General features: G+C 38.1%; 1 protein-coding gene across 8 annotated transcripts in view; it reads left to right on the top strand.

Moving 5' to 3' along the window:
* GUCY1A1 (guanylate cyclase 1 soluble subunit alpha 1) overlaps positions 1-26,763 on the top strand; it is a 61,470-nt gene that overhangs the window by 6,973 nt on the left and 27,734 nt on the right. For all 8 annotated transcript variants that reach the window (XM_019441172.2, XM_019441169.2, XM_019441170.2 and 5 more), the window contains 2 exons: positions 22,354-22,507; positions 23,701-24,069. In XM_019441172.2, coding sequence (XP_019296717.1) covers positions 23,815-24,069 — 255 coding nt within the window. In that variant the 5' untranslated portion in view covers positions 22,354-22,507; positions 23,701-23,814. The remainder of the gene's footprint in view (positions 1-22,353; positions 22,508-23,700; positions 24,070-26,763) is intronic.

Genomic DNA, 26,763 nt, shown 5'->3' with positions numbered 1-26,763 from the left:
GACCCTCCCCCATTCATGCTCTGTCTCTCTCTATCTCAAAAATAAATAAACATTAAAAAAAAAAAGGAAATAACACTAGATCAATTTAAAATGATATGCTCCTTGAGACACTTCACTAGCTTGTAGGTAACAACACCTCACATTTTGAGTTGCCATACCGTACCATAGATTTAAAAATCTCTTGGGAATCATGCCTGGAATGAAATGTCAAGCTCTCTAGGCTGTAGTTGGTGGAATTCACCTTCTCTATTTTGAAAATTGAGGCAATGACTGGATTCTTTGTTCTCTATCAACACTCTTCTTCATTGTAATATTTTTAAAGATGATTTTAACTCTCCCCTTCTTTCATCCGCAAATGCTTTCAGTACGTTGTAATGCAGTTTCTTCAAATGAATGGATTTAAACTCATTTAGAATATTTACCATCATTCCATATCTTGAACCTTAAATTTGTTATTTTGATTTTGGTCTTACTTTTGCCAGTATGAAAATTATTTTCTTGAGGAATGGGGATGAAATGAAAGTGGAGTAATTCTGCTGGACCAGTCATGTGCCATCATTTGAATTTTCTCACATCCCCCCCAGTCTTTGAACTCCTCATACACCTAATGCAAATGCCATCATCTCCACTTGATCTGGTAATAATAAAGAATTGAAAGAACTTTTTTTTTTTGAATTTGTAATTTTTGGAAGCTTCGGCTTATTTTATGTATTACGATACTCTTCTCAGAGGCTCAGTCCCTTTTTTGTACTTCTCACAATAAAGTTTATTATGGATTATGGTTGTCACTGTGGGACATACAAGCACAGTTTATGACACAGCCCCCGACTTGAGGGAATTTAAAGTCTGCCCGTAGAGATAACAGAACCCAGAAATAGTCTCAGAATTACACACGTCAGCACTTAACAATGAGCTTAATATTCGTGGTGCCTTTTTAATAAGTTCTGAAGAACTTGAAAGAGAAAGCGCTTTGCAGGATGGAAACATTGAAGGCTTTCTAGAGAGGATCTGGCTCTTAGCTGAGATTTTAAAAGAGGACCCATGTAGGACTTTGCAGGACCCGTAGGACTTAAATATAGAGAAGCGTGGGAAGAGTGTTCTGGGCAGAGGAAAAGAGAGGCGCGGTGCCGGAAGCAGGTGAGTGGGATGAGTGCGGGGTGCAGGTGTGCATGCGCGTCCACGTGGAACCGGGGTGTGAAGGGGGAAAGGGCACACCGAGACTTCTCAAGCACAACTTGGCAGTATTCCTTTGTGGAAAATCCTTCTACTCCTCCCTCTGCTTCTAGATCCCTTTTCCCTCTGCTCAGTTATCGAGAGGCCCATACCTGCTCATCCTTCAAACCTCAAACTAGGCTCTACTTTCTCAGAAACTTTCCCTGACCTTCTGAGTCTCCGTGGAGTGTTTTGTTATGTTTTCCTTCAAGGCCCTGCACTTGCCCGTCATATGATCGTATCGTCCTGTAATTGCTTGCGGAATTGTCTGTTTTCACCATTACACTCCTTCCTATTCGGTGGCCAGAGGCGCCATTGCTGTTTAGTTCTCATTCTGTTCACAGACACCTAATAGAAGTGTCCCATGGATCATAAGCACTCAGTAAAAATGTGTGATGTGAGAGGGGCCTGCTTGGAGTGATGAGGCTATGCGGGGACTTATTTATAAAAAGATTTAAGGTAAAGAGAGGTTAGATTACAAAAGGCCAGGATGTCAGGCAGAGTTTTCGCTTTATTAGGTAATGTAGAACCATTTTGTTTTTTGAGTCTGGGGACAGGATACGGTATATTCCTGACTTTTAATTAGACCTTCATAAATCAATTAAAACTATTCAAAGCTTGATATGCATTTCTAGCTTTAACGAGGGATTATTTGGCTCCTTACCTTGCATCAGGTGTTTCCATCTGTGAGGTCGGGAAACCCTGTGACTTTAATGCCGTGTGTTTTATTAGAGAAGTTTTGTTATTTCACTAGTCTAATTTTGTTTGTAGGAACTGAAATTATTAGCTGCTAATTGTGCTCAATTTTCAATCATTTTGCAGCTTCAGATACTTACTATTATAAGTAGTCAAATGTTCTTTGGTTTATATTGTTAACACACAGGACAAGGGATTTCAATGTTCCACTGACATAATATAAACATTTAAGTTGTGTATTTGTGAACCTAGAGTTTAATTGATACAGCACAATGGGCGATTACAACTGTAGCATGGAAGAGATTTGGGTAAACACATTAACATTGTCAATACTTGATATGTAGTATTTAAAACAAGATATTCTTACACCAGATTAACATTCATTTGTAAATGTGATTAGCAAAGGCACTTTTCTCAGTGAAGATTCTTTGGGTAAAATTCCGTTTTTTAAATGTTTTAAAATATTCACAGTCACTAATTGTAAGTAACATTCCTCTTTCTCCACTTCTACCCCAAATAATAATTTAATATGCCATGCATCTATTTCTGGTTCTTTTTTTTGTAGTGACTGATTTACAAGTAATTCTTAAGCTCATGTTTTGTTGTCTTATGCTTAAAAACATGTATATCGGCAACAGTATATAGAAAAGTTGTGATATTTCTTGCTAGAGTCTGTTCCTTGGGTTAGATACTAAATTATACCTAGTAGAATTTGCTGTCTTTCCCCCTCTCTTTCTTCCCCATCCTTGGAAGCTATAAGAATTTATCTTGACTTAGACTGGGTTACCACGTGCAACTCACCTGATGGCTTGGCCAAGGGCAAGAAGGTTGTATAAGAGGTATGTATATAAGGGGTATCATAAGACCATCTACCACAAAAGTTTTTCTTCCACTTGTCCTATACTCGGACAACTCCTTTGGATCGATGTAGTCCTTTGGATTTTATTTCTAGGAACCCTAGAATAACTTTGTTACTCAGAAGAGGAGTATAAACTTGTTTGCCCAATACCAAAAGTCACATTTATTATGTTGCCTTCTACCATCAATCAAGAGCATGGTTTCGTTGATGTAGACTTTTAAATATAAGAGAAAAAGAAAATTGAAAGACGTAGTATGCGTGACATAAATAAGAAAGGTAGATACCAGTAGGGGACATTGGGTGGCAATATGGTGCTCAAACAGGAAGAGTAAGGTTAAAAAAAGTAAAGAAGGTCCTGAAAAGAGTTGTTTCTTCACACTTTTGTTTCCTGTCCGAACTGGGGGCAGTTAGAACATCTCCCTCACCAGCATGTTGTGGCCTTGGTTATCTACACAAATCAAACCAGAGTCATATTGGTTGAGTTATTTTTATCTTAACATTGGATCTGTTTCAGTACATAGTGGAAATGGGTAGTTGAATGTTGTCTTAGTCTATTTTACACACAGTGAAATGGTACTTGGCTATGTTTCTTTACATTAACTGTCCTCGATAAATAGTCATTGGTCATTGTATGAGTATTAAGAATTTGCTGCATGCCACGTGTTAAAAGCCATTGTAAGTGATGTAAAAACATGCAGTGTTCATAATTTCAAGCAGGTATTCTGACAGCCTAACTTTTCTGTCTAACTCTGCTGTTCAGTGTTTGATTATTCTCTTACTTGAAATCTGTGTTATAGCCATATTGTCTTTGCTGTAACTGGACACCAAACTCTTTTTTTGTTTCTGTCTTTGTCTTTTGAACGTATTTTTCTACTCCTTGGAATACCTTTCTTGTTTTCTATGTCTTATTATTTCTTACTTATTCTAGAAGACTCAACTCTTTTTTTTTTTTTTTTTTTTTTTTTTGACGAAGCATTTACCAATGTACCATGTCAGATTTAGATGCAGATTTTCTGGGTCCCCATCACTTGTCACATGAGATCACCTTTTAATTGAATTTGTGTGTTTTTATTCTGTCCACACCCCAATCCCTACGTGACACATTCCTTAAGGATCTAGTGGTGTTTTGTTTTTGTTTCTTTTTGTTTTGAATTCTTGAAACCTGATGTCTTAGAATGCAATGATAGAGGTGCTTAATAAATATTTCCAGGATATATGAACACATAAATGAATGGTTGGATGGATGAATGGATACATTGAGGGATTCTAGTAGAAGAAAGAGTCAACATTTTAAGGGAAGATGAGGTAAGTATAAAGAATTACCCTGGAGAAAGCATGTTGCTTTAGAGTCTAGAGCCATGCATAGACTTTGAAGAGGAAAGACATTGTCTTGTCCAGTATCACAGGGAAGGATCCACTGGATATAGAGTTAGTGTCACATTAAGGTACAGCCTGTGGAAGAGTAAAGTGGTGTTACCCAACTGATTTGTGAGATATAAAGCAAAAGTATATTATTTGTAAGCACTAACTGTGCATTTGGTATAAGAGCCCACAATAATTATATAATTGTCTGAAATAAAAAGTAATATTTTCTTAATATTAAAACAAAATATATAATTTATTATATTAAAACATATTAAAATATATTAAAACAAAATATAAAACAAAATCAGGTTTTTTGAAGTATATGAAAAAATTCCAGCCTTACTCTGGTACACAGTTGAAAAGGGAGGAGTGATTTAATAGTGTTTTCAGATAATTGTGGGGGAGCCTGAGTGGCTCAGTCAGTTAAGCATCCGACTTTGGCTCAGGTCATGATCTCACAGTGTGTGAGTTCAAGCCCCACATCTGTGCTGACAGCTCAGAGCCTGGAGATGCTTCAGATGCTGTGTCTCCCTCTCTCTCTGCTCCTTCCCTGTTCATGCTCTGTCTCTCTCCCTCTCTCAAAAAATAAATCAACATTAAAAAAAAATTTTTTTAAGATAATTGTAGATTTTTCTGGTGTAAAAAATTTCAAAATTTGAAATGATCATAACTTAAAGGTTACTTGCAATATGGGATATGAAACCACTAAAATCTGTGTTCTGTGAACGGATCCTTTATTAATATATGATTTTGTAACATCATGGTCATTGGAAAATACGGGTTCACTGAGCTTTTCAGATCTTCCAAATGTTGACACACTTTGCATTTTATCAAAAAACCACATTTGTTAATATCGCCGTGGCTATCATCTGGAAAGAGTTTTAAGTATTGGGAGGATGTCAAGTCCGCCGTGGCAGGCGTAGATGGTACATTTGTGGCCTGAGAAAGTCTTCCAGTGTCATCTTTTCAAGCCAAGAGTGCATCCTTAAATATATGAAAGATACAAATACATTTCCCTTTAAATTCAAATAAATATTATCAACTTCTAAACTAACAGCTGAGTGAAAATTTAAAATTTAGAAAACTTTAACATAATTTAATATTACTACAAAACAAAACAGCAGAGTATAGTTGCTTTTTGTGTATACATGTAGGTGTAAGGAAGACTTGGGAATTTTAAAATAATAACACTGCACAATGATGAGGTTGCAGAGATAATAGCGAGTGTAACCAGTGATTGCTGAGAAGAGCACAGTGCAAGTTCTAAGAACAAACTGAGTTAATCCCTGAACACACATATATTTGTACACTAAATCCGCTACCTTAGAGAGTTCTTCACAAGCACACATTCCATTAGCTGGGAGAATGAGGACATTGTTAGATGTTGCATAGTTGGTGGAAAGCTGTACTGTGTGCCTTTGAGAGAATGAGAATGAAAAGCGCACATAATATCTCAGTACTGTAATGAAAACAGCTTCGATCTTACACACCCTTTAAAGGGTCTCGGGGGCATCCCCAAGAAGTTACAGACAACACTTTGAGAACTACTGTGCTGCTGCCTTAGATCAACCAAGCCTTGAACAATGTAGCAGAGAGGTGCCAGACTAATTTTGTACCTAATTTCAGAAAATAGGAGTCAACATTTTATTAAGCACATACTATATTCTAAGCACTGTTAAAACGGAATTAAAACGAAAACTTTACCGAGCCCCTTGAGAAATGTCCTACCTTATCACTTAATGTCCAGGTGACGAAATGGAGTCAAGAGCGGAAAAGTAATTTGCCTTAATGTCATACCTTCAGTTAGTGGTGGAACCAGTGTTTGTAGCTAAGCAGTGTCCATCCTCTTAAATACTATGCTTCACCATCTTTCCTGGATATATATGTTTTTCTGGTGGTTTGTAAATGATTTTGCATATGATCAATAGCATATTTGCTTTTACAGGGTCAAATGAGACTCTAGACTTAGGTTTCAAAGACCTGTGAACTTCCAAATTAATGCATGAAACAGAAAATTAATGCATTTGAAAGAATTTTGATAGAAATTCAGCCAAATGAAAATAAAGTATCTTTAAGTTTTCCATCAGTCTAAAGTTATGATTGCAATAGTCAGGCAACTCTTTTCTTCACATATATTAACTCTTGAAGAATATTTTGTTGGATGTATAATTTAAGGGAAACAGGTTTGTTTTTTGTCTGTTTCCTTTCCTCAGTCCTTAATTTTTTGTTTCATTATTTGCTAGTTTCCATGATTCTTTGGCTGTTTTTTTTTTCCTTTTTATCTTTGAATTATGGAAGTTTGGTAACAATATGCTTAGGTGTGATTTTCTTTGTATTTATCGTGCATGAGGATTTGCTGAACTTCTTGGATCTGTGAGTTAGTGCTTTATCAAACATAGACTATTTCTAGCTGTTTCAAATATTTCTTCTTGTATCCCCACTCTCTCCACCCACCCCCCCTCCCCTCCAGGAGTCTAAATACATGTATGGCAGACATTTTGACATTGTTCTATAGATGTCAGGTGCTCTTCTGTATTTTTGCTGTTTATTCTGTTCTTTTGTGGTTCTGTTGGAGTTGTTTCTATCAACCTGACTTCAAGTCCACTGATCCTCTCTTCTGATGTTAAGCCAATTAAATGGGATTCTTTGTTGCAGATTGTGTATTTTTCATTTTTAGCACATTTCCAATTATTTCATTTTCTTTGCTTTCTGTTTCTCAGTGGATACTCATGCACACGTGTACATTAAGCTGCAAGTGCAGAAGACTGAGTCATTATAAATTGTGGGGCTTCTCCGGATTCTAATCTGTCATACGGCAGTTAAAAGTTTGATAAACAATTAACCAACTTTTCTTGACCCCTGCCTGGGGGAGATTCTGTAACCTTCCACTACTTCATCTGGGTTGAAAATAGCCCCTCATCTCTCCTAGACCCTTTATTTACTTATTTATTTACTTACTTATTTAGGAAGATAGTTCATTGAGGTGTATCTGAGTCCTTGACTTTAAAAAAAAAAAACTTAACCAATGTATAACTTACATACAATAAATCCCACATATATAAAATACACAACTGGACTCTATTTGATAGATGTATACACCTGTGAAACTACCACCAAACTCAACATAAAAAAAGATTCCCATCACCCCTTAAAAGTTTTCTTGTGTCTTTTTCCAATCAATTCCTCCCTCTTCCTCTGTCCCCAGACAATCACTGATCTGCTTTCTGTGCTTACAGGTTTGTTTGCAGTATCTAGATTTTATCTGAAAATGAGATATTCCTGTATGTGTGGTCCCATTCACACAACATAATGATTTGGAGATTTAGCTACGTTGTTGCATGTATCTGCTGACTAATTAATAGCTCTTTACATGTATGGCTATACGACATCTTTCTTTATTTGTTCACATGAACAAAGACATTTAAGTTGTTTCCAGTTGTTGGCTATTACAAATAAAACTGCTGTAAATGTCTGCATACAAGTCTTTGTTTGAATATATCTTTACCTTTCTTTTGGGTAAATGCTTAGCGATGGAATAGCTGGGTGGTATGAGAAGGCATGTTTAACGTCTTAAGAAACCACCGAACTGTTTTCCACAGTGGTTGTTCCTTTTTACATTCCCACCAGCAACATATAAAAAAAATGCCAGGTATCTCACATCATCACTAAGTCTTGACATTGGCAAACTTTCAAATTTTAGACATTCCAGTGGGGTTTTGCCTCATAATTAATATTATTGAACATAGAAACAGACATTTATGGGCTATTCTTATATCATTTTTAGTGAAATATCTGTTCAGATCTCTTGCCCATTTTTAATTGAATTGTTTGCTCTCTTATTTAGTGGTAAAACTTTATATATTCTGGATTTAATTACTTTGCTGATATATATGTGGCGAATGTTTTCTCCCAGTGTGTGACTTGTCTTTCTGTTTATTTAATGGTATCTTTTGAAGAGTAAAATATTTAAAATTTTGATGAACTCTAATTTATCATTTGCTTTGATGTTTCATGATTTGTTTTTTCTATTTAACCATCTTTGCTTTGGGGTACCGGGGGTGGCTCAGTCAGTTAAGAGTTCAACTCCGGCTCAGGTCATGATCTCATGGTTCATGAATTTGAGCCCCACGTCGGGCTCTGTGCTGACAGCTCAGAGCCTGGAAACTGCTTCAGATTCTGTGTTTCCCTCTCTCTCTGCCCCTCCCCCGCTTGTTCCCTGTCTCTCTCTCTCTCTCTCAAAAATAAATAAACTTTAAAAAATAAATAAAAAGTAAACATCTTTGCTTCATACAAGGTAAAGATTTTCTCCTATTTTCTTCTACAAGTATTACCATTTTAACATCGACACTTATGGCTGTGATCCATACAGAATTAATTTTTGTATGTGGTGTGAAATATGGGTCAATGTTCATTTTTTTCCATATGCATATCCAACATCATATGTTGCTCCAACATCATTTATTGAAAAAAAAAATTTCCTCATTGAATTGCCTTGATATGTTGGTTGTATAAATGAACATCCAAATCTGGATCTGTTTTTGGATTCTCTAAGAGTCCATTGATCTCTGTGTTACTCTTTCAAACCAATATCCAACTCTCTTGGTTATGTTAGCTTTATAATAATTTTAAAAATAAAGTGTATAAATCTTCCCGTGTTGCTTTTCTTCTCTAGTATTGATGTAGCTATTGTGTGTCTTTCATTACCTCTTAGTATCATTTTGTCAATATCTACCAAAATGATTCCTGGGATTTTCGCTGGGATTGCATTGAATCTGTAGACTGTTTATGAAAAATGGATACATTAACAGTATTAAGCATGATATACCTCTCCATTTCTTTGCCTTCCTTATCTTATCTTACCAGTGTTTGTGGTTTTCAGTATAGAGGCCTTGCAAACCTTTGGTTTAGATTTCTTTCTTTCTTTTTTTTATTAAATATAATTTGTCAAATTGGTTTCCATACGACACCCAGTGCTCATCCAAACAAGTGCCCTCCTCAACGCCCATCACCCACTTTCCCATTAACCCCCCATTAACCCTCAGTTCATTCTCAGTATTTAAGAGTCTCTTATGGTTTGCCTTCCTCCCTGTCTGTAACTCTTTTCCCCTTCCCCTCCCCCATGGTCTTCTGTTAAGTTTCTTAGGACCCACATATGAATGAAAACATATGGTAACATATGTCTTTCTCTGCCTGACATATTTCACTTAGCATAATACCCTCCAGTTCCATCCACGTTGCTACAAATGGCCATATTTCATTCTTTCTCATTGCCAAGTAGTATTCCATTGTATATATAAACCACATCTTCTTTATCCATTCATCAGTCGATGGACATTTAGGCTCTTTCCATAATTTGGCTATTGTTGAGAGTGCTGCTATAAACATTGGGGTACAAGTACCCCTATGCATCAGTACTCCTGTATCCCTTGGGTCAATTCCTAGTAGTGCTATTGCTGGGTCATAGAGTAGTTCTATTTTTAATTTTTTGACGAACCTCTACACTGTTTTCCAGAGCGGCTGCACCAGTTTGCATTCCCAACAGTGCAAGAGGATTCCTATTTCCTCACATCCTCTCCAGCATCTATAGTCTCCTGATGTGCTCATTGTAGCCACTCTGACCAGTGTGAGGTGGTATCTCAGTGTGGTTTGGATTTGTATCTCCCTGATGAAATGTGACATTGAGCATCTTTTCATGTGTCTGTTGGCCATCCGGATGTCTTCTTTGGAAAAGTGTCTATTCATGTCTTCTGCCCATTTCTTCACTGGATTATTTGGTTTTTGGGTGTGGAGTTTGGTGAGTTCTTTATAGATCTTGGATACTAGGATGGTTGGATTTATTTCTAAGTACTTTATATTTATTTATATTATTACATATAGGTTTTTAAAAATGTTATTTCCCAGTTGTTTACTATGAGTACAGAAATTACAATGGAGTTTTGTAGATTAGCATACATAAGTACATAGGTATAACTGCAACCTTGCTAAACTCACTTCTTAATCATAGTTGTTACAGACATACCTCATTTTGTGTTTCACTTTATTGTGCTTCACAGATCCTGTGTTTTTACAAATTAAAAGTTTGTAGCAACCCTGAATCTAGCAATTCTACTGATGCCATGTTTCCAACATTTGCTCACTTCATACCTCGGTGTCACATTTTGGTATTTATCATGATATTTCAAGCTTTTTCATTATTGTATTCGTTACGGTTATCTGTGGTCAGTAATTACAGCTCACTGAAAGCTCAGATGATGGTTAGCATTTCTAAGCAATAAAGTACTTTTCAATTAAGGTATGTACAGAGACATAATACACATTTAATGTACACTTAATGGACTACAGTATAGTGTAAATACAACTTTTACTTTTATTTGTACTGGGAAACCAGAAAAATAATTCGACTCACTTTATTGCAATTTTACTTTATTGCCATTGTCTGGAAATAAACTTGCAATGTCTCTGAGACATGCCTATATTTGGTAGATCCCTTGGGAATTCCTATGTGAACAGTTATATATACATATAGCAAACGGGGACAGTTTCACTTCTCTTTTTTTTTCTTTTATTATTAATTTTGAGAGGGAGAGAGACAGAGTGTGAAGGAGGGAGGGGCAGCACAGAGCCCGACCTAGGGCTCGAACTCACGAATCATGAGATCGTGACCCAAGTGGAAGTTGGGCCACCCAACTGAGCCACCCAGGTGCCCCTTCACTTCTCTCTTTCTAATCTTTGTGTCTTTTATTTCTTTCTCTTAACTTATTGCAATGGCTAGGATCTAACTTCAATGCAATTGATTAGGTGTGGTGAGAGGAGGTATCCCTGCGTAAGTGTTAAATCTTTAACTTGGGGTATGACTTTAACTGTAGTTTTTTTAGATACCCTCTGATAGGTTTTTTAAAACTATGATTACGTAGTGTATCGAGTTAGTTCTCATCATTGGGGCTTGAGTGGGAGTCTCTTGTGATTTTCTACAACCTAATCAGAAGTGAAGACTCTGTACTGTGACTTTGAACTAACTTGATACAGTATGTAGTTAGTTAAGTATTTCTGTTTACAGAAGACTCTGTACTGTGACTTTGAACTAACTTGATACAGTATGTAGTTAGTTAAGTATTTCTGTTTACAGAAAACTACCAATAAACATAAACAAAGAACAAAAGATTTCATATTCTCAAAATCCTTCTTTCAAACTTGCTGTTTTTCAGTGTAATCTGCAATCAGTTACACTGTAGTATTTCCTCATCATAACCCATTGTTTTCTTTACTTTTACCCTACTATTCTTATTGAAAATTGTCTCATAAAAATTATAATTTTTTTTTAATCTAAAAGTCAGATGATATTTTCTCAGTCCTCCTGGTGTGGACTGAATTGTGTCCCCACCAAAGTTCCTATGTTGAAGCTCTTAAAAATCCCCAATGTATTTGGAAGTGGGGCCTTTGGGAGATAATGAGGCGTAGATGAAGTCATGAAGGTGAGACCCTCATGATGGGATTAATGCCCTTATAAGACGAGGCAGCTTGCTCTTCAACCATGCTGGCACCTGACCTTGGACTTCCAGCTTCTAGAACTATGAGAAATAAATGCCTATTGTTTAAGCCACCCAGTCTGTGGTATTTTGTTGTGTGTGTCAGACTGAGCTGACTAATACACCCCCTTCCCCTCTTCAGACTTGCAAAATGCACACTTCTTTTTGAACATGTGTTCTCTTTTGTTTCCATTCTCATCATAGTTTTCGTAATTTTTTTTTAATGTTTATTTATTTTTGAGAGAGAGAACGAGTGGAGGAGGGGCAGAAAGAGAAAGACATACAGAATCTGAAGCAGGCTCCAGGTTTTGAGCTGTCAGCACAGAGCCCAACATGGGGCTCAAACCCACGAACCACAAGATCATGACCTGAGCTGAAGTCATATGCTTAACCCACTGAGCCACCCAGGTGCCCCTTTTGTCATAGTTTTCTGATTGCTCCTTCTCCATCTTAGTCATAATGTCCTTCTCCAACTCTTAAATAATGAATGTTCCCCCAGAGTAATGAGTTTGGCTATTTTCCCTCTCTACTTGCATCCCTTTGACAATGAACAGTTTGAATTAAAGTCGACTTTAATAGCTTCCTCAGTGTGGCAGACCACACACTCCTATCTCTAATCCTTAATTAAATATTCCAGTTTTCAAATGCATCTCTGCATAGATGCCCTGCCAGCAGTTCAAGATGTGTACAAAACAAAATTCAACATCCCTTCTCTCAAGCCTACTTCTGTTACATCTTTCTATTAATGGCACCATTATCTTTCCAGATAAAACCTCAGTCATCTTGTTCTTCAGACCTAGTCATTGGCCATGTGATGCCAACTTTAATTTTATAATATCTCTATCACCCATGCTTTCCTGCCCTTTCCCACAACTTCCTTCACTCACATTCACTTATACTGTTCTCCCTCTCTGGCATGAGTTTTTACTAATGACTTTGTGCCCAAACCCTAGTCATTTTCAAAACTAAGCTCAAATTTCCTGCATTCCAAGAAGTTTTCCCTGATCACCGTTTTGCTGCTGTTGCCTAAAAGCAATGTTTTTTATAAACATCATTAATTTTCTATCTCTACCTATTCTCCACCTTTTATTTTAGCCATTTAAGAAAATGTATATCACCCATACTAGACTTTGAAAGAAATAGTTTTATCTTTTTCAGAAACTTAGTGAATATTGATTGAATAAGGTTGATTTATTAATAGCTCATAAAACTTGTTTTCAAGAGGCAACACATTTTATATGTTCCAATCTAGCCTCATTTTACTTCTATTTTATACTTTCTTGTCTGTGTTTTGTCCTTTATATTGGTTATAATTAATAGCCTGATAATAGCGTATTTTATTGATGAAAGAGTTCATATTTATTGAATACCAAATAATACGTGATACTGTGCTCAGTGTTTCTGATAAAGCAGTGAGGTATTGGACACATGTATGGTTTTTCATTTAGCTAACTTAACAGAGAAGTGGACAAAGAGCATAGGCTCTTGACCAACCCCCTGCCCCATCATGTCCCCAGGGGCTTCCAGAGAAACATCTTTCTTGGGGTCTTCAGGGTGGAAGTTTTGAGGGAATTGTAGAAGATGGAGGTCTTTTTCAAAATACAGCCATTACATGCCCTCCCCAGGGATGCTATCCACCTAGCACGTCCATGCATTCAGCATCTAAGAAGCTCTCCAAAAGTCTGTTGGTTAGGAATTTTCATGGAGACTTCATTAGGTAGGAATGATTAACGAAATCATTGACTGTTAATGATTAATTCAATCTTCGGACTCTGTCTTCTCTCCAGATACCACCGTGGGATGGAGAGTTCCAACCCTCTAATCACTTGGTTGGTTCCCCTGGCAACCAGGCCCCATCCTGAAGCTATCCAAGGAGACTTATCACTTTGGAGATTCCTTGAGTTTTAGTAGTTGTGTGCCAGGAAACAACAGGCAGAAACCAAATATATATCCCTTATTCTGTCACAGCACGGCTGTGTTCCAATGAAACTTTATTTATGGACACTGAAATTTGAATCTCATATAGTGTTCGAGTATCGTGAAATATTCTTCTTTTGATTTTTTCAAACGTTTAGTGACGTAAAGACCATTCTTAGCTCTAGGGCTGGACAAGAAAGGCAGCAGGTTAGATTTGGATCACAGGCCATTTTATGCCAGAGTCTGCTTTAAAGGGTCCGAAAGGTCCAGTGCGTTCCTGAGTGGTGGTTTGTCTTTGTCTGCCCTTGCCAGCCCTGGCCCAGTATGGGCATCTCCTTCACTGCCTGAGCCTTTACTATTGGTATATCTGTTCCTGTTCTTGTGTTTTCTCTCTTTGTTGAGAGAAAAGTGCTATATTTTTATGGCTTTATTAGTTTGTGGCCCTTTTTCTCAAGGATTTTGAGAAAAGTTTCAAGGGCTGGAGTAGAAGAATCATGAGGGTCACTATTGTGTCTTCCAGAATTTTCTCTCCAAATACGACAAATTAAAGCCCAGATAAGTGCACTTTTGTCTACCATAGGGTGAATTCTGTGCCGCACGGATTACCCCTTTATTCCCTTCAAGGATGAGGCCACTTTGATATCTCCTCATTGTTGAAATGTTAATTCAATTGCTCTGCAGGTATGACCGTGAAAACCAGAATCCACTTTATTTACTCTTGCTAGAAACCTTGTCATCTCCTATTTTAATCAGACTTTGGGTGACTTACCTAGATTTCACAAATATCCTAAAATTAACATTGCTGGTTAGTGTTTCATATCTTCCTGCCCATCTCTTAAGCCTTTATACAAAATAAGTAAATATTGAGGAGATAAGTACATAAAAGAGTTAACACTGAATCAATATGGAGAACAGTTGGCTTATAAAAGCCACGATTGGAGGCAAGAGTGTTTGTGTAACAATACTAATCATTTGTCAATCTAACATTCTAGGAAAAGAAAATCAGATACCACAGAATTTCTGTTTAAGCTCGGTTGTTATGGGTTTATTTTGTTTAAAAATGTTTCCACATTAGAAATAGTGTGGATTTATGGAAAATACTATGTACTCCACTGATTTCAGGCTTGCCTGATTTATTTAACAGGTTTGGTTTCATGAGTGGAAAAAGAGATTTAAAATCTAGCATCGTCCTTCAATTTTTATTCTAATATCATATTAAAGAAATTTGACATGCAACTTATTAGCTAATGGAATTATATAAGATAAAACCAAATTAGAATCTTACTAATCTGGGCTGTGCTGTAAACTCTATTATTTTGTAATTCAATAAAATAAACCCTAAGTATTGACATAGATGTTATTTTTCCCCGGTATGTATTAATGTATTTCAAGGGGAGAATGTTTTCCAAATTTGTAGAGTACCAAGCACCTGCTATATATTAGTTTCCTGAAACTGGTTTTGACAAGTTATTCTATATTTCTGAGAAAATAGAATAAATTTGTCATTCTTCTATTTAGTGACTTCCTTTAGCATGGTTTACATCTTGCATCTTGTACAGTGCCTTTGCATAGATTTTTTTCTAATCCTTCCTACATCTCTATTTAATCTTTTTTTTTTTTTTTTTTACCATTTTACAATCGTGGTAACAGAAGCTCAGTGAAGTTAAGAAACCTGCCCACGGGGCACCTGGGTGGCTCAGTCGGTTAAGCGTCCGACTTCGGTTCAGATCATGATCTCGCGGTCTGTGAGTTTGAGCCCCGCGTCGGGCTCTGTGCTGACCGCTCAGAGCCTGGAGCCTGTTTCAGATTCTGTGTCTCCCTCTCTCTCTGACCCTCCCCCGGTTCATGCTCTGTCTCTCTCTGTCTCAAAAATAAATAAACGTTTAAAAAAAAAAAAAAGAGAGAAACCTGCCCACTGCCGCCCTCCTTCTAAATAGCAATTGAGATAGTCAACATTAATCATTACATGTTGGGTCCAGGTGCTTATTCTAAGTCCTTTACTCTTATCCGTTTGTTTACTTTCACAACACATTTATGAGATAGTGGCTGTTCACGTCCCTATTTTCCAGATGGAGAAAGTTGAGGTGCAGTTACGAATCTAACTAAGGTCACAGAGCTAGTGGAGGGTAGAGGCAGGGAGCAGACACAGACCATCTGGTCCTTGGTCCTGGAGCCTGAGCTCATCACTGCTGCACTAACTCCACTATCTCAGGGCACACCTGTGCGTGGCACCAACATTCGTGTGAACTGATCTTCCCAACCACCAAGTCTCTATCACACTAAGTATCTTCACAGTGATACAGATAATGAGTAAACAGAGAGTCTCAGACACTAAAAACAACCCACCGTTGCAGGAGAGGGAAAATAGGTATGTCTGTGCATGTATGCAGGTTTATCAAGTCGAACATGTGCTTCCAGGTCTTCCTGACTGACCAACGTTAAAAAGAAAAGAAAAGCGAGAAGTAATGATGTTAAGATAGTCGGGAGTTTTGTTATGCTACTTAAACGAAATGTACCAATCAGCCCAATTGTTTCATCATCATGGACGTGTTTTCATTTTAAAAGTTTCATCCAGTTGTAGTACCTAGATCATAATGGAATCTATAGCGTCCTCAAGAATGCAGCCTCATTGGGTGTGTTTTCCAAGTAGTTATGTCCGCTTTTCACCTTGCAAACTGAAATCAAACATTGTCGAGAGCACAGGCATTTCTGAAACAACACATTACATATGTTCCTGAAAAACCTCGCATGCTGCAGAACCACACTAAAAATAAAAGGACTTGTGGGAAGAAAATGTGTTAGGGTAAAAACCAGTCGACACCCTGAGCGCCAACAAAAGCAGTAACAATCATAAAAACTGTATAAGCTTGTTAAGGAGACCAGTTGAATTCTGAGGAATCCTGCACGAAAGCAATTATAAGCCTGACATTAGGGGAAAGGGTGAAAGCAGTTTGATGGGAAGGGGCTATAAGAAAGTGCTGAGCCTGCTGAGTGTCGGAGACGGGGAAAGAAATAGAGGACAAGCGTAGTAAGTACTTCCGAGATAGGACACATGGTCAAACGGAGCTAGGAGGAAGACCATGGGGTAGATGGAGACCCAGCATGACTACTCCTCTAGACCGACTTTGTTCACCTCTTTATGACTGTGTCTGAGCCAGTTCACATCACAGAAATACACAGTATTTATCTGAAAACAGATAAAAAACCAAAATGGCTTTTTATGGGGTAAGAAGGAATTCCATTTCTCATTTCACTCCTTTCACAATAATTGTTATATTTTCAGTAAATATGTTTTTAAAGGACCAAGCCTCTAAGGAACTATTTTAGTAAAAAACAAAACAAAACAAAAAACCCCCCAAAAAACTATGATGGCAATTACAGAAATAGCTGCAGGAAATTGTTTTATATATCACAGGAACAAAAGATTGAAATGGTTATCTGATTTCCTCATGACTGACATGACCTGCCATCAGTGGTAATGATATTGAAGACATACTAACTGCGTGTATTCAAGTTTCGGTGATAATCACACTAGAGAGTTTTAAACATAGAGATTTAGGATTTATAGTCCCAAAACTTTTGCTGTATAAAGTATGCTGTAAGCATTTTGCTATAAAAACTGAGAATCCCACAATGCTAATTCTCAGAGATAAAATCTCCCTACTAGAGTGTACTAAACTCTGCTATCACTTCAAAGATGTCAGAGAATTGCTCCCTATTCCAATGAAAAAAGATTGTGAATCACACCCCTATTATTCTTAATAAAGAATTAATACAGTTTGTTAAACTGTAATTATCAGTATTAAATACGATTGTGGCAATTATTATTAAACATAATTTGAATCGGTACCGTGGCTCTGACGAGGTAGTTGCTATCAGGTAAAGGGGGATTTCTGGCATTTTGGGCCCTAGCATTGACATGGCCATTGCCTTTATTTGGGATTTTTCTTGTTTCTTGAGATAGGCCTGGACTGCGATGTATTTTCCTCTCAGGACTGCCTTCGCTGCATCCCAAAGCATCTGGATTGTTGTATTTTCATTTTCGTTTGTTTCCATATATTTTTTAATTTCTTCTCTAATTGCCTGGTTGACCCACTCATTCTTTAGTAGGGTGTTCTTTAACCTCCACATGGCCATTGCCTTTAGAGTTGATTTCTTTGTGTTCGTGCTGCTGAAGCGAGCACTGGAGTTGACTTCTTTGTTGTGGGAAGATTAACAGTATGGGCTCTCTAGTTACAAAAATTCAAGGTAAGTATCCCCTACTCTTCATCCAGATAGAAGATGCACCTTACACTTGCATGTAAATGCAGTCATGGAAGGTGAACACACTCTGCTGTGACATAAACTGGAGTCAGCTTTCCCACGTCTGGGCTTCTGAAGCAGGAGAAATTACTTTCCAAAAGGAGATTTTTAGCAAGAGAGTTGGAGCATTCTGACTCCCACAAGGTGTTATGTAATAGTGAGAACCCAAAATCTGGGCTCGGTTATGATTGAATAACCGATGTTGTGGGAAATGGATTATGGACCCTTGATTGCTCCCCATGGGGCCTAGAGTCTTTCCTGGGCTGTGGTATTGAGAAGTAAGATCAGAGGAGTATGTCCTCACTGTCCTTCAGACCCCATATGCAGTCAGTAGCCAAGGGCTGTAGATTTTTCTATCTGAAATACTTCTGGAATTGATCCACTTTTTCATCTTCAGGGTCACTATTTTAGTCCAACCCAGATCAGCCACCTGTCCAACTCTGCCACATTTCTCATTCTCCGTTCCAAATAATCTTTAAAAAATACAACCTAATATGTTCACATCCTTACCTCTTAGATTTCAGTTAGTTGCCCTTGGAATAGAGTTTTCCTTTGTTTAGCAAGGTTTGGAGAGCCCTCCACAATTGTGACCTCTCACTGTCTCAGCTCCCTCCACCGTCACCCTGCTCTCCCTGACCCCATGCTCTAGCCATTCTGGAATTATTTCAGTTCCTAGAACATGGCTAGGTCTGTCTTGACCTCCAAGAATGCTGTTATTTCTGGAACTCTCTTCACCTGCTTCAGGGTCATAGCTCAGCTCAGATGTCTCTTCCTCCTGGGACTGGGTTTGGATCCCTGATTTGCACTCCTAGAGCACTATGCACTTCCCCTTTCATTAGCACGCATCACACATGGAACTGATGTGTCAGAAATGGTTCTCCTGCTGGATTGTAGACTCCACGAGGGCAGGTGATGTCCTTCATTCACTGCTCTGTCCCTGCGTCTGTAAGAATTCCCGACACACAGTAGGTCATCCATAAATACTTGTTGAATAGAATGAAAAGTGAATGCAGTAGAAGGTAATCCGGTGTATCAAAGAATCTGTGGGAGTGGAGATTATAAAAAAGAAAATGCAAATAGCATTGGAGAACTCAAGTATGTTACAAGCCAAAAGGTTCATGAGCTTTAACTTTTCAGAGGTCGTCGTTGACTTGAGCAAGGTGCATGGCAGTAACCCAGTGGAAGCAAAGGCCAGGGAGTTGTAGACTTAGGAATTACTATTTTGTAAGGAAGTGAACCCAGCACATAAGTCCTGATCTTTCAAGAAGTGTGACCATAATGAGCAGAGACAATGGCGAGGCGAAGGAGGCATGGTGAGATGAGAGAGTCTGACATTTGCTTGCTTTTTTTGTTTTTTTTTCAAACTTAGTCCTGGAGTAACTTGGACATTCTCAACCAGTTTTTCTAGTACTTTGTCCTGCTTTCCTGATATATCACAGAGGAATGTCCTATAAATATTTCCTACTGCAAAATGAAAAGAAACACATTTTGAAAGTTTGACTTACGGAGTTTTAATTTTTTTCAATTTTTGAAGAACAAAAACTGAAGATTATCAGCCTACCTGCAAAATAAGCTCTTTCCTTGACATCGGTTTATGAACGTCATGATTAGTTTGTGCTGCTGTGTGCAGACTCTACCCTTACCAGGGCACTTTGTGTTTCGAGCCTCTCTTCTCCCTTCAGCTAAACTTAAAATTTTGGACTTTGGAATTTGATCTTAAAACACTTATATCTCTTTAACCCCAGATTTTGGCACGGCTAAGTCCTCGGTCTGATATTGGACACTCGATGTAACTATTGACTTCTACTAAGGAAACTTCAATTCTTAGGCGCCCCCTTCCGAAATTTCTAATTTGAAACCTGCTCTTTACGACCTGCTGTTCTATTTAAGTTGCTGCAAAAGGGGCTTTCTGTGTCAGAGTCCTTACTGTGAGTGTTTTCCCTCAGGTCTTTGATAGGGAGAAAACAAGATTCTTGTGTATAACTCTGGAGTTTAAATGATGGACAGGCCCCTTACCTGAACAATAATGCATCCAGGTTATTAATATGAGGCCAGTAGCTGAGTCCTTTTTCTCACTATAGAAGAGTTAATCACTTACTAGCTAGAGGGAGAGAGCATTCAATATGTTCAGAGGCTGTTTAATCATTAACCTTGGGGATAGCAAATAACATCTCTGGGTTTCTGAGAACATATATCCCACTGCTTGCCAAGGCCTTGTCACCAAGCTTATTATTTTAATTAATTTGTTTTTCCCTTACTGTGTTACCCTCATTTCTATAACCAGCTGTGGCCTGAGTTCAGCCATTGACCAAACCACTTCCGAAGTCACTGCTAATGTTACACATCAAAATCACCACTCGTTTAGTCGAAGAACGTATTCTGTATTCCTAGCAGGCAAACACAAGACAAACATAGGTTTCCAAGGTATCAGCACTGAGAGCATCTGTTTCATAATTTAATTTCATCGGTTGAACAGATGAAGAATGCTAATTAGTTTGTTTATACATATGTGATTTAATGAGACTAAACACTTAGCTGAACTTAAAGTAAGCACAACTTGTTTCCTGTTGCTGTTTTTTCTTAATAAAAAAACAGCATTAGACACATTTTCTGGAAATTATAGTGATGTGCAATACAGGAGAAGAAAGAATTTCAAGGTTGACTGGTCAGTTTTATCCTTCTGCAATGAGATTTAACAGGAAACTGAGAGTCAAAATGTTGGGTTCAGAGACAAGTGTTGAAATCCAACATTAATGAGAAGGTTAAACTTAATGGGAGACTTCAGGGCACCCGGGTGGCTCAGTCGGTTAAGTGTATGACATCAGCTCAGGTCATGATCTCAGGATTCCTGAGTTCAAGCCCCACATCAGGCTCTCTGCTGTTAGCACAGAGCCCACTTTTGATACTCTGTCCTGCTCTCTCTCTTAACCCCCCTCAAGAATAAAAAAAAATAAACATTAAAAAGAAACTTAATGGGAAGACTTTATCATAAACTCTTTTATGTCAAACTCCTAAATCCCAAACTAAAATTCTAATATGTACCAGAATTACTTATTTTAGAAGTTCTGTACCTTCATCAGATCCAACCTAAAATCTTCAAATTTTTTTGGCTTTTTTTCTTTTTTTGTGTGTACTCTCTTCTTCTAGTTATATTTTGATATGACTGAAATCATGGCATTCAGTTAATATAGCTCTTCTTCCTGAAAATTAACATAAAGTAATGTATTATAATTTTTATAGTTATTTAATATTATCTTCTACACTGTCTTTTTTACTTACAAGTTATACTAAACTAGATTCACATGGGCTACTATATTTTGAGAGTGGAGTGGGTGGAGGAGATGAGGAAGTGACTCTGGTCCTGTAGTCCAAATTATACCTGGATTAAAATGCTTCAGTTAACCTGCTCAGCTTTTTACGACCAGGGGTCAGCAAGCCATGGCCTGATCCAAATCAATAAGGCCATTCTGAGGGCCAAATCCACAGCCTGTTTTTGCAAATAAAGTTTTATTGGAACACATGCATACCATTCCTTTGTGTATCAGCTGTGGTTGCATTCATGATGTAATGGCAGGAGTTAAGTCACTGATAGAAACTTGCAAAGTTGAAGTTATCTACTCTCTGGCCCTTCACAGAAAAGTTTGCTGCCCACTGATCAAAAGCATGTATGAGGACAGGAGTGAGTGAAGAGTAATAGTTATGTTCGGATGCATTAAAGACTGAGAAACATATATTTGTGGAATTGAATCAAGATAAGTGTGCTTGAGAGCCTTGGAGTTTTAGGTCTTTCAAAATCAAAGTAACCATTCACTCTATTACCAAATTACCTTTGGGTCATTCTAGCCTGCTGAGATAGCTGCTTCTTTTATTCTGGCAGGAAATGGCCTCTGCTTGTGAATATATAGGATCTTCCTTGTGTCTTCTTGAAGATTCATAAATTACATGTGATCACAGATTTGGGGGATTTTAAGTAACAGAGAGTAGCACCCGCTTCTTCTGGCCTGTCAGCATCCATAATCTTCCCCCATACCTAATACCTCATGACGCTCCCGAGGGCTATCACGTGGTGAATTTAGCTTCCTATTTGCCCCAGTTCAGAAAATGAATTGCCCATTGTTCTAAACTTACTAGAGAACATATCTGTGTCAAATTACAATCTGTTGCTGGTGTACATGAAGAACATATTAAGAGCATTAAGGCACACAGAAAAGAAAAAAATAAGTAATTGAACTCCAGTTCTAACGACTGAAATATAAGGTTTTATCCTGGATGATTCAACTACCACCAACCAACGAGCAGGAGAATTATGTTTTTGTTTGCTTTTTAATATAAACTTGCAAACCATATCTTTACTCCTAGTTTATGAACAAAGCCTGATTATTTAGAAACTGGCCTAGGAGTTTGGGTTGATAGAAAACACATTGGTTCTGATGTCAGATGGACCTACTTGTGAACCCTGGCTCTGTCACTTTCCAGCACATCAAATGAAAGAAAATAGCCTAAACTTTTGAGCCTCTGGATCGTTGGGGATTGTGTCGTCTGGCTGTTGGGAGGATCGATGGAACAGTTCCTGTGAGGCTTGACTGTAAATAACAGAATCCCCAGCCCCGTGCCAGGCACGTCGTAGGAAGTAAGTAAGCTTGGGCTCTTTTGCACTCTTTTTGTGTTTTTGCTTTTCAAAGAATGAAGATGGTTGGTGGACCCAGTTACTAAAGACTTAGGATTGCTGACAGTTCATGAGACCATTTGAGCGACAAATAACTAATTATAAATGGGTTGTAAACTGTGGGTGGGAGGATTTGCAGTCACGCGTCGGCAAAAACAAAAGTATGAAGGGAACATGCTGAAATAGCCACGTATATGATTTCCGTGGGCCCCTGAGAGGTTTACTCCAGTGTCCTCTAGATTTGGATCCGGAGACCCCTGCAAATCCAGTGGCATGTGCTTAGGGATCAGGAGTTCTTGGAAAAAAATATTATTTTCTTACATTTTGATAATATTTTAAAATTATTTTGCTATTTATAGAAACAAGTGTCTTCTTTTGTAGAAATCATTTTTTTAAATTTTTTTTAACGTTTATTTATTTCTGAGACAGAGACAGAGCATGAGCAGGGGAGGGGCAGAAAGAGAGGGAGACACAGAATCTGAAACAGGCTCCAGGCTCTGAGCTGTCTGCACAGAGCCTGACGCGGGGGCTCGAACTCACGGACCGTGAGATCATGACCTGAGCCGAAGTTGGCCATTTAACTGACTGAGCCACCCAGGCGCCCCTGCAGTAATCATTTCAGTTAATTTTGTTTTCCTCTAAAACTCAGTATTTCAGCCAAAAACATATATTTGAGCATCATCACATACTTTTTTTTTTTTTTAAGTATTGGAGACACTAGTTTCTGCTATTCTGATTTTTCAGGAAGGGAAACATAATGAGAATGTAGTAAGACTTAGCACTAAGACACAGATTTATACTTGGCTTCTGTCATGAAACCATAAAGTTCCACTCTTGTGAAATCAAACTTAACGAAGTGGGCTATCTATAAAAATGGAAATCAGTAGTTTGCGGTAAGGACATTTTGGAGAAGATTATATTCCATTTGAAGAACACAAAACCCGAGTATTTAGTATACTAAAATGCACACATATTAAATTAAGGTCTTTACTAAATGTTTCATCCATATAGTAGCTGACATGTCCACCAGAATTTTCTTTTTACTTGAAAATGGCATATGGACCTGTGGTCTTTGCCTTTTTTACACCTGTCTTTTCCGGTTTACACAAGTACACGTCCTCACTTCCCTTTCTCTTCTGACTCTCCATTACCCATAGACACCGCAGTCACCAGTACCTTTGATCTGATAGTGGCTTCTGTTTGTCAGTCCCGCATAAAAAGAACAGCTCATCGGGAGGCTATCCACAGCAGGGCGAGAGGCTACCAACACCATGTTCTGCACGAAGCTGAAAGATCTCAAGATCACAGGAGAGTGCCCTTTGTCCTTACTGGCACCGGGGCAGGCTCCCAAAGAGCCCGCAGAAGAGGTAGCAGGAAGCTCAGAGAGTGGCAAAACAACTCTGCCCATCTGTCAGGATGTTCCTGAGAAGAATGTACCAAGAAGTCTTCCTCAAAGAAAGACCAGTAGGAGCCGCGTCTACCTTCACACTTTAGCAGAGAGCATTTGCAAACTGATTTTCCCAGAGGTGAGTGCTTGCTCTTTTGAGATTTTCCTGATATTTTGAATATTGTAGAAGAGCATTTTTTAAGGGGAATGTAAACACTTGCTTTCTCACTTTCAAGGATATATGTATATAATAGATGTAGAGTATTTCCTAGAAACATCTAAAAACACTTCTTAAAAGCAAACATGTTCTTTTTTAAAAAATATTTTTTCTTAATGTTTGTTTATTTTTGAGAGAGTGAGAGTGAGCAGGGAAGGGGCAAGAGAGAGAGACAGAGAATCCAAAGCAGGCTCTGTGCCAACAGCAGAGAGCCCAATGCAGGGCTCGAACTTGCAGACTGTGAAACACTTAACTGACCGAGCCACCCAGGCGCCCCAAGCAATCATGTTCTTCAATTGTGTTTATTCTTAAATGTTTAAGATTTTGAATTCTTTTCTAAAGGATCCTGCCTCAATGGCCTTTATGACTTTGAGCAAGTGCTTAAGCCCTCTTATCCTCAGCTTCCTTATCTATAGTACCTACTGCCTAGAGTTTCAATGAGCATGAAGTGAAATAATCCATAGCTCTTGCCATACCTTAAGTGCCTGGTAGTTGTTAGCTATTATTTTTAAATTAAATTTCTTGAAGAATAACTTATTTTCTGCCAGTTTTCTTCTAATTCCAAAGAGCATCGTAGGTTCCCTGCCAACTTGTTGAGGTGGGAAAATCTCCCCTTTCCTCCTCTGGCTCTGAGTGTGACCCAGAAGTCTCTGTTCAACCCAGAGTCCTTGAGCCAGAGTCATGGCCCTGTGCTTGCAAATTACCTCTGACACTTCTCAGTATAGCTCTGTGAGCTGTGTAGCCTAATGCCTCTTCAAGATCTGAAGCACCTTCTGTTCATCCACCTATAGGAGAACCTTGGGGCCAGGGCAAATATCTAATGAAGTCACATATTAGGAATCACAGAGTATATGGAGAGCTCCTCTCCCCCTGGGGGCTAAAGAGAAGAGCAGCTGAAAAGGTCTTCATGATGTCTTTCTCCTTCTGGCAGTGTTTACAGTTCTATGTAAACTCACTTCATCTGGGAGATTGGCCATTGATATAATCTGACTCCAGCTATAATAATCCGTTGAAAATGTTTAATTGACCCAGCACCAACCCTCTGCTTTGTGTGGAGCACTGAAGAACCACAGATTGCTGACTTTTAGAACTTACTGGAACTTTAGAAGTGATTTTGTCTTACTCCCAGGAAGGATTAGAGAGGTTAAGTGACTTGACTAAAGTCACCCAACTTTTGCAGGGGTAGAGCAATTACTGCTGTCAACAGTATGCCTAGAGTGACTGTGAAAGAAGAGACTAGCACTGTAGCTTGAAGATGGAGAAAGCAGAATCAGCAGAAAGTTGAGGGAACTTACTTCAAATACAGTATTAGCACAATCGCGCCTTGGTTAATGGCCTTTGAAATGGGAATACTTCATTATTCTCACCCCACCCAAGTCACTAGACAGCCAGTTTTGGCTGGGATGAGCGATGTCGCCTTTCTCAGGGTGCTGGTTGGCATCATAGTCCGGGAAGTGATTGAGACTCTTATTTCCAAGAACTGAGTGAGATGAACAGATGGTGATGATGGGGATGCTGGAGAGCTTCCATGCTCTCCTTGGGTCCTGTCATTACCATCCTGGCTTCATTATTTTGTTTGATAAATTTTGAATTCCTGCCATAGAAGTCAGACACATTTTGGAATCTCTTTTAAAAACATTCTGAATACCAAATATAAATGATATTTTACTTTTTTTTTCTTTTTCCTTTTTCTAGAATAATCTGTGTTGTTTGTGAACTCATAGGAACAAACACCAAAATTTGACTGTATCATCATGTAGCAAGGAAGGCAAAGCTATAGGAACTCTAGAGGGTAAAAGAGGTACATTTGGCATTAGCAACTAGAACTCTGACAACTGAGACCATTTTGCCTTATAACAATAAATGTCCCAGTGCTGGATGCATTTGGACTGTCTGGTGATCAGTGTAGATTACTCCATCAGCCATCCAAATGTCAGCATGTCTTTGATCAAATACAGCATTTTTTTTTGTTTTTGTTTTTACTGATTCTTTTTTGAGTGGACAGATTTAATGCTTAGCCTACTGTTTAGTTTCAGTTCTATCAGGGACCCAAAGGGGAGACTCAAAACAGCATTTGACAACATTATAGCTCTTGCTTTTTAGATAATCCGATTTAACTCCACAATCATGGCTTTTTTTTTTTTTTTTTTTGGCAGGGGGTGGGACACAGATCCATAGCAAATTTAGAGTGGGGAGGTGTCATTCCAGAATAGTAGAATAGAAGGTCCTGGAAAGATGCTATTGCTCATCCAATGCAGACTTTTCATTTCTGGTTTGTTTTTTTTTTTTTCCCAATAAATTCTAGATTTGTTTCTAAGCTCTATATGCATTTTAAAACTGGAAGTCCTTTTCATAACTCATTTTATTGAAACATAAGCTTGCTCTATTTTGCTTAACAGTGCTGCCTCACTTGACCAGTGGAAACTCTAAGCGTGATATAAATAGTTCTTAAGGAAAAAGGAATTTCCTAACTTGGAACGTAACCAGAAAATCTTTCACTTTCCTCTGGGCAAACTACAGAAAGAGTCAACAATGATATATACACATATAGATACATATGGTTTTTATATGAAATGGAAAACAAAAAAAAATTGGCAGTGCTGCTATCCAATGTTG

This window comes from Panthera pardus, unplaced genomic scaffold, assembly GCF_024362965.1.
Source record: "Panthera pardus isolate Hobbes unplaced genomic scaffold, ASM2436296v1 HiC_scaffold_13, whole genome shotgun sequence".
In the NCBI taxonomy this organism is placed as follows: Eukaryota; Metazoa; Chordata; class Mammalia; order Carnivora; family Felidae; genus Panthera; species Panthera pardus.
The sequence above is the reverse complement of the archived record's forward strand: the minus strand, read 5'-3'. Positions and strand labels throughout refer to the sequence as shown.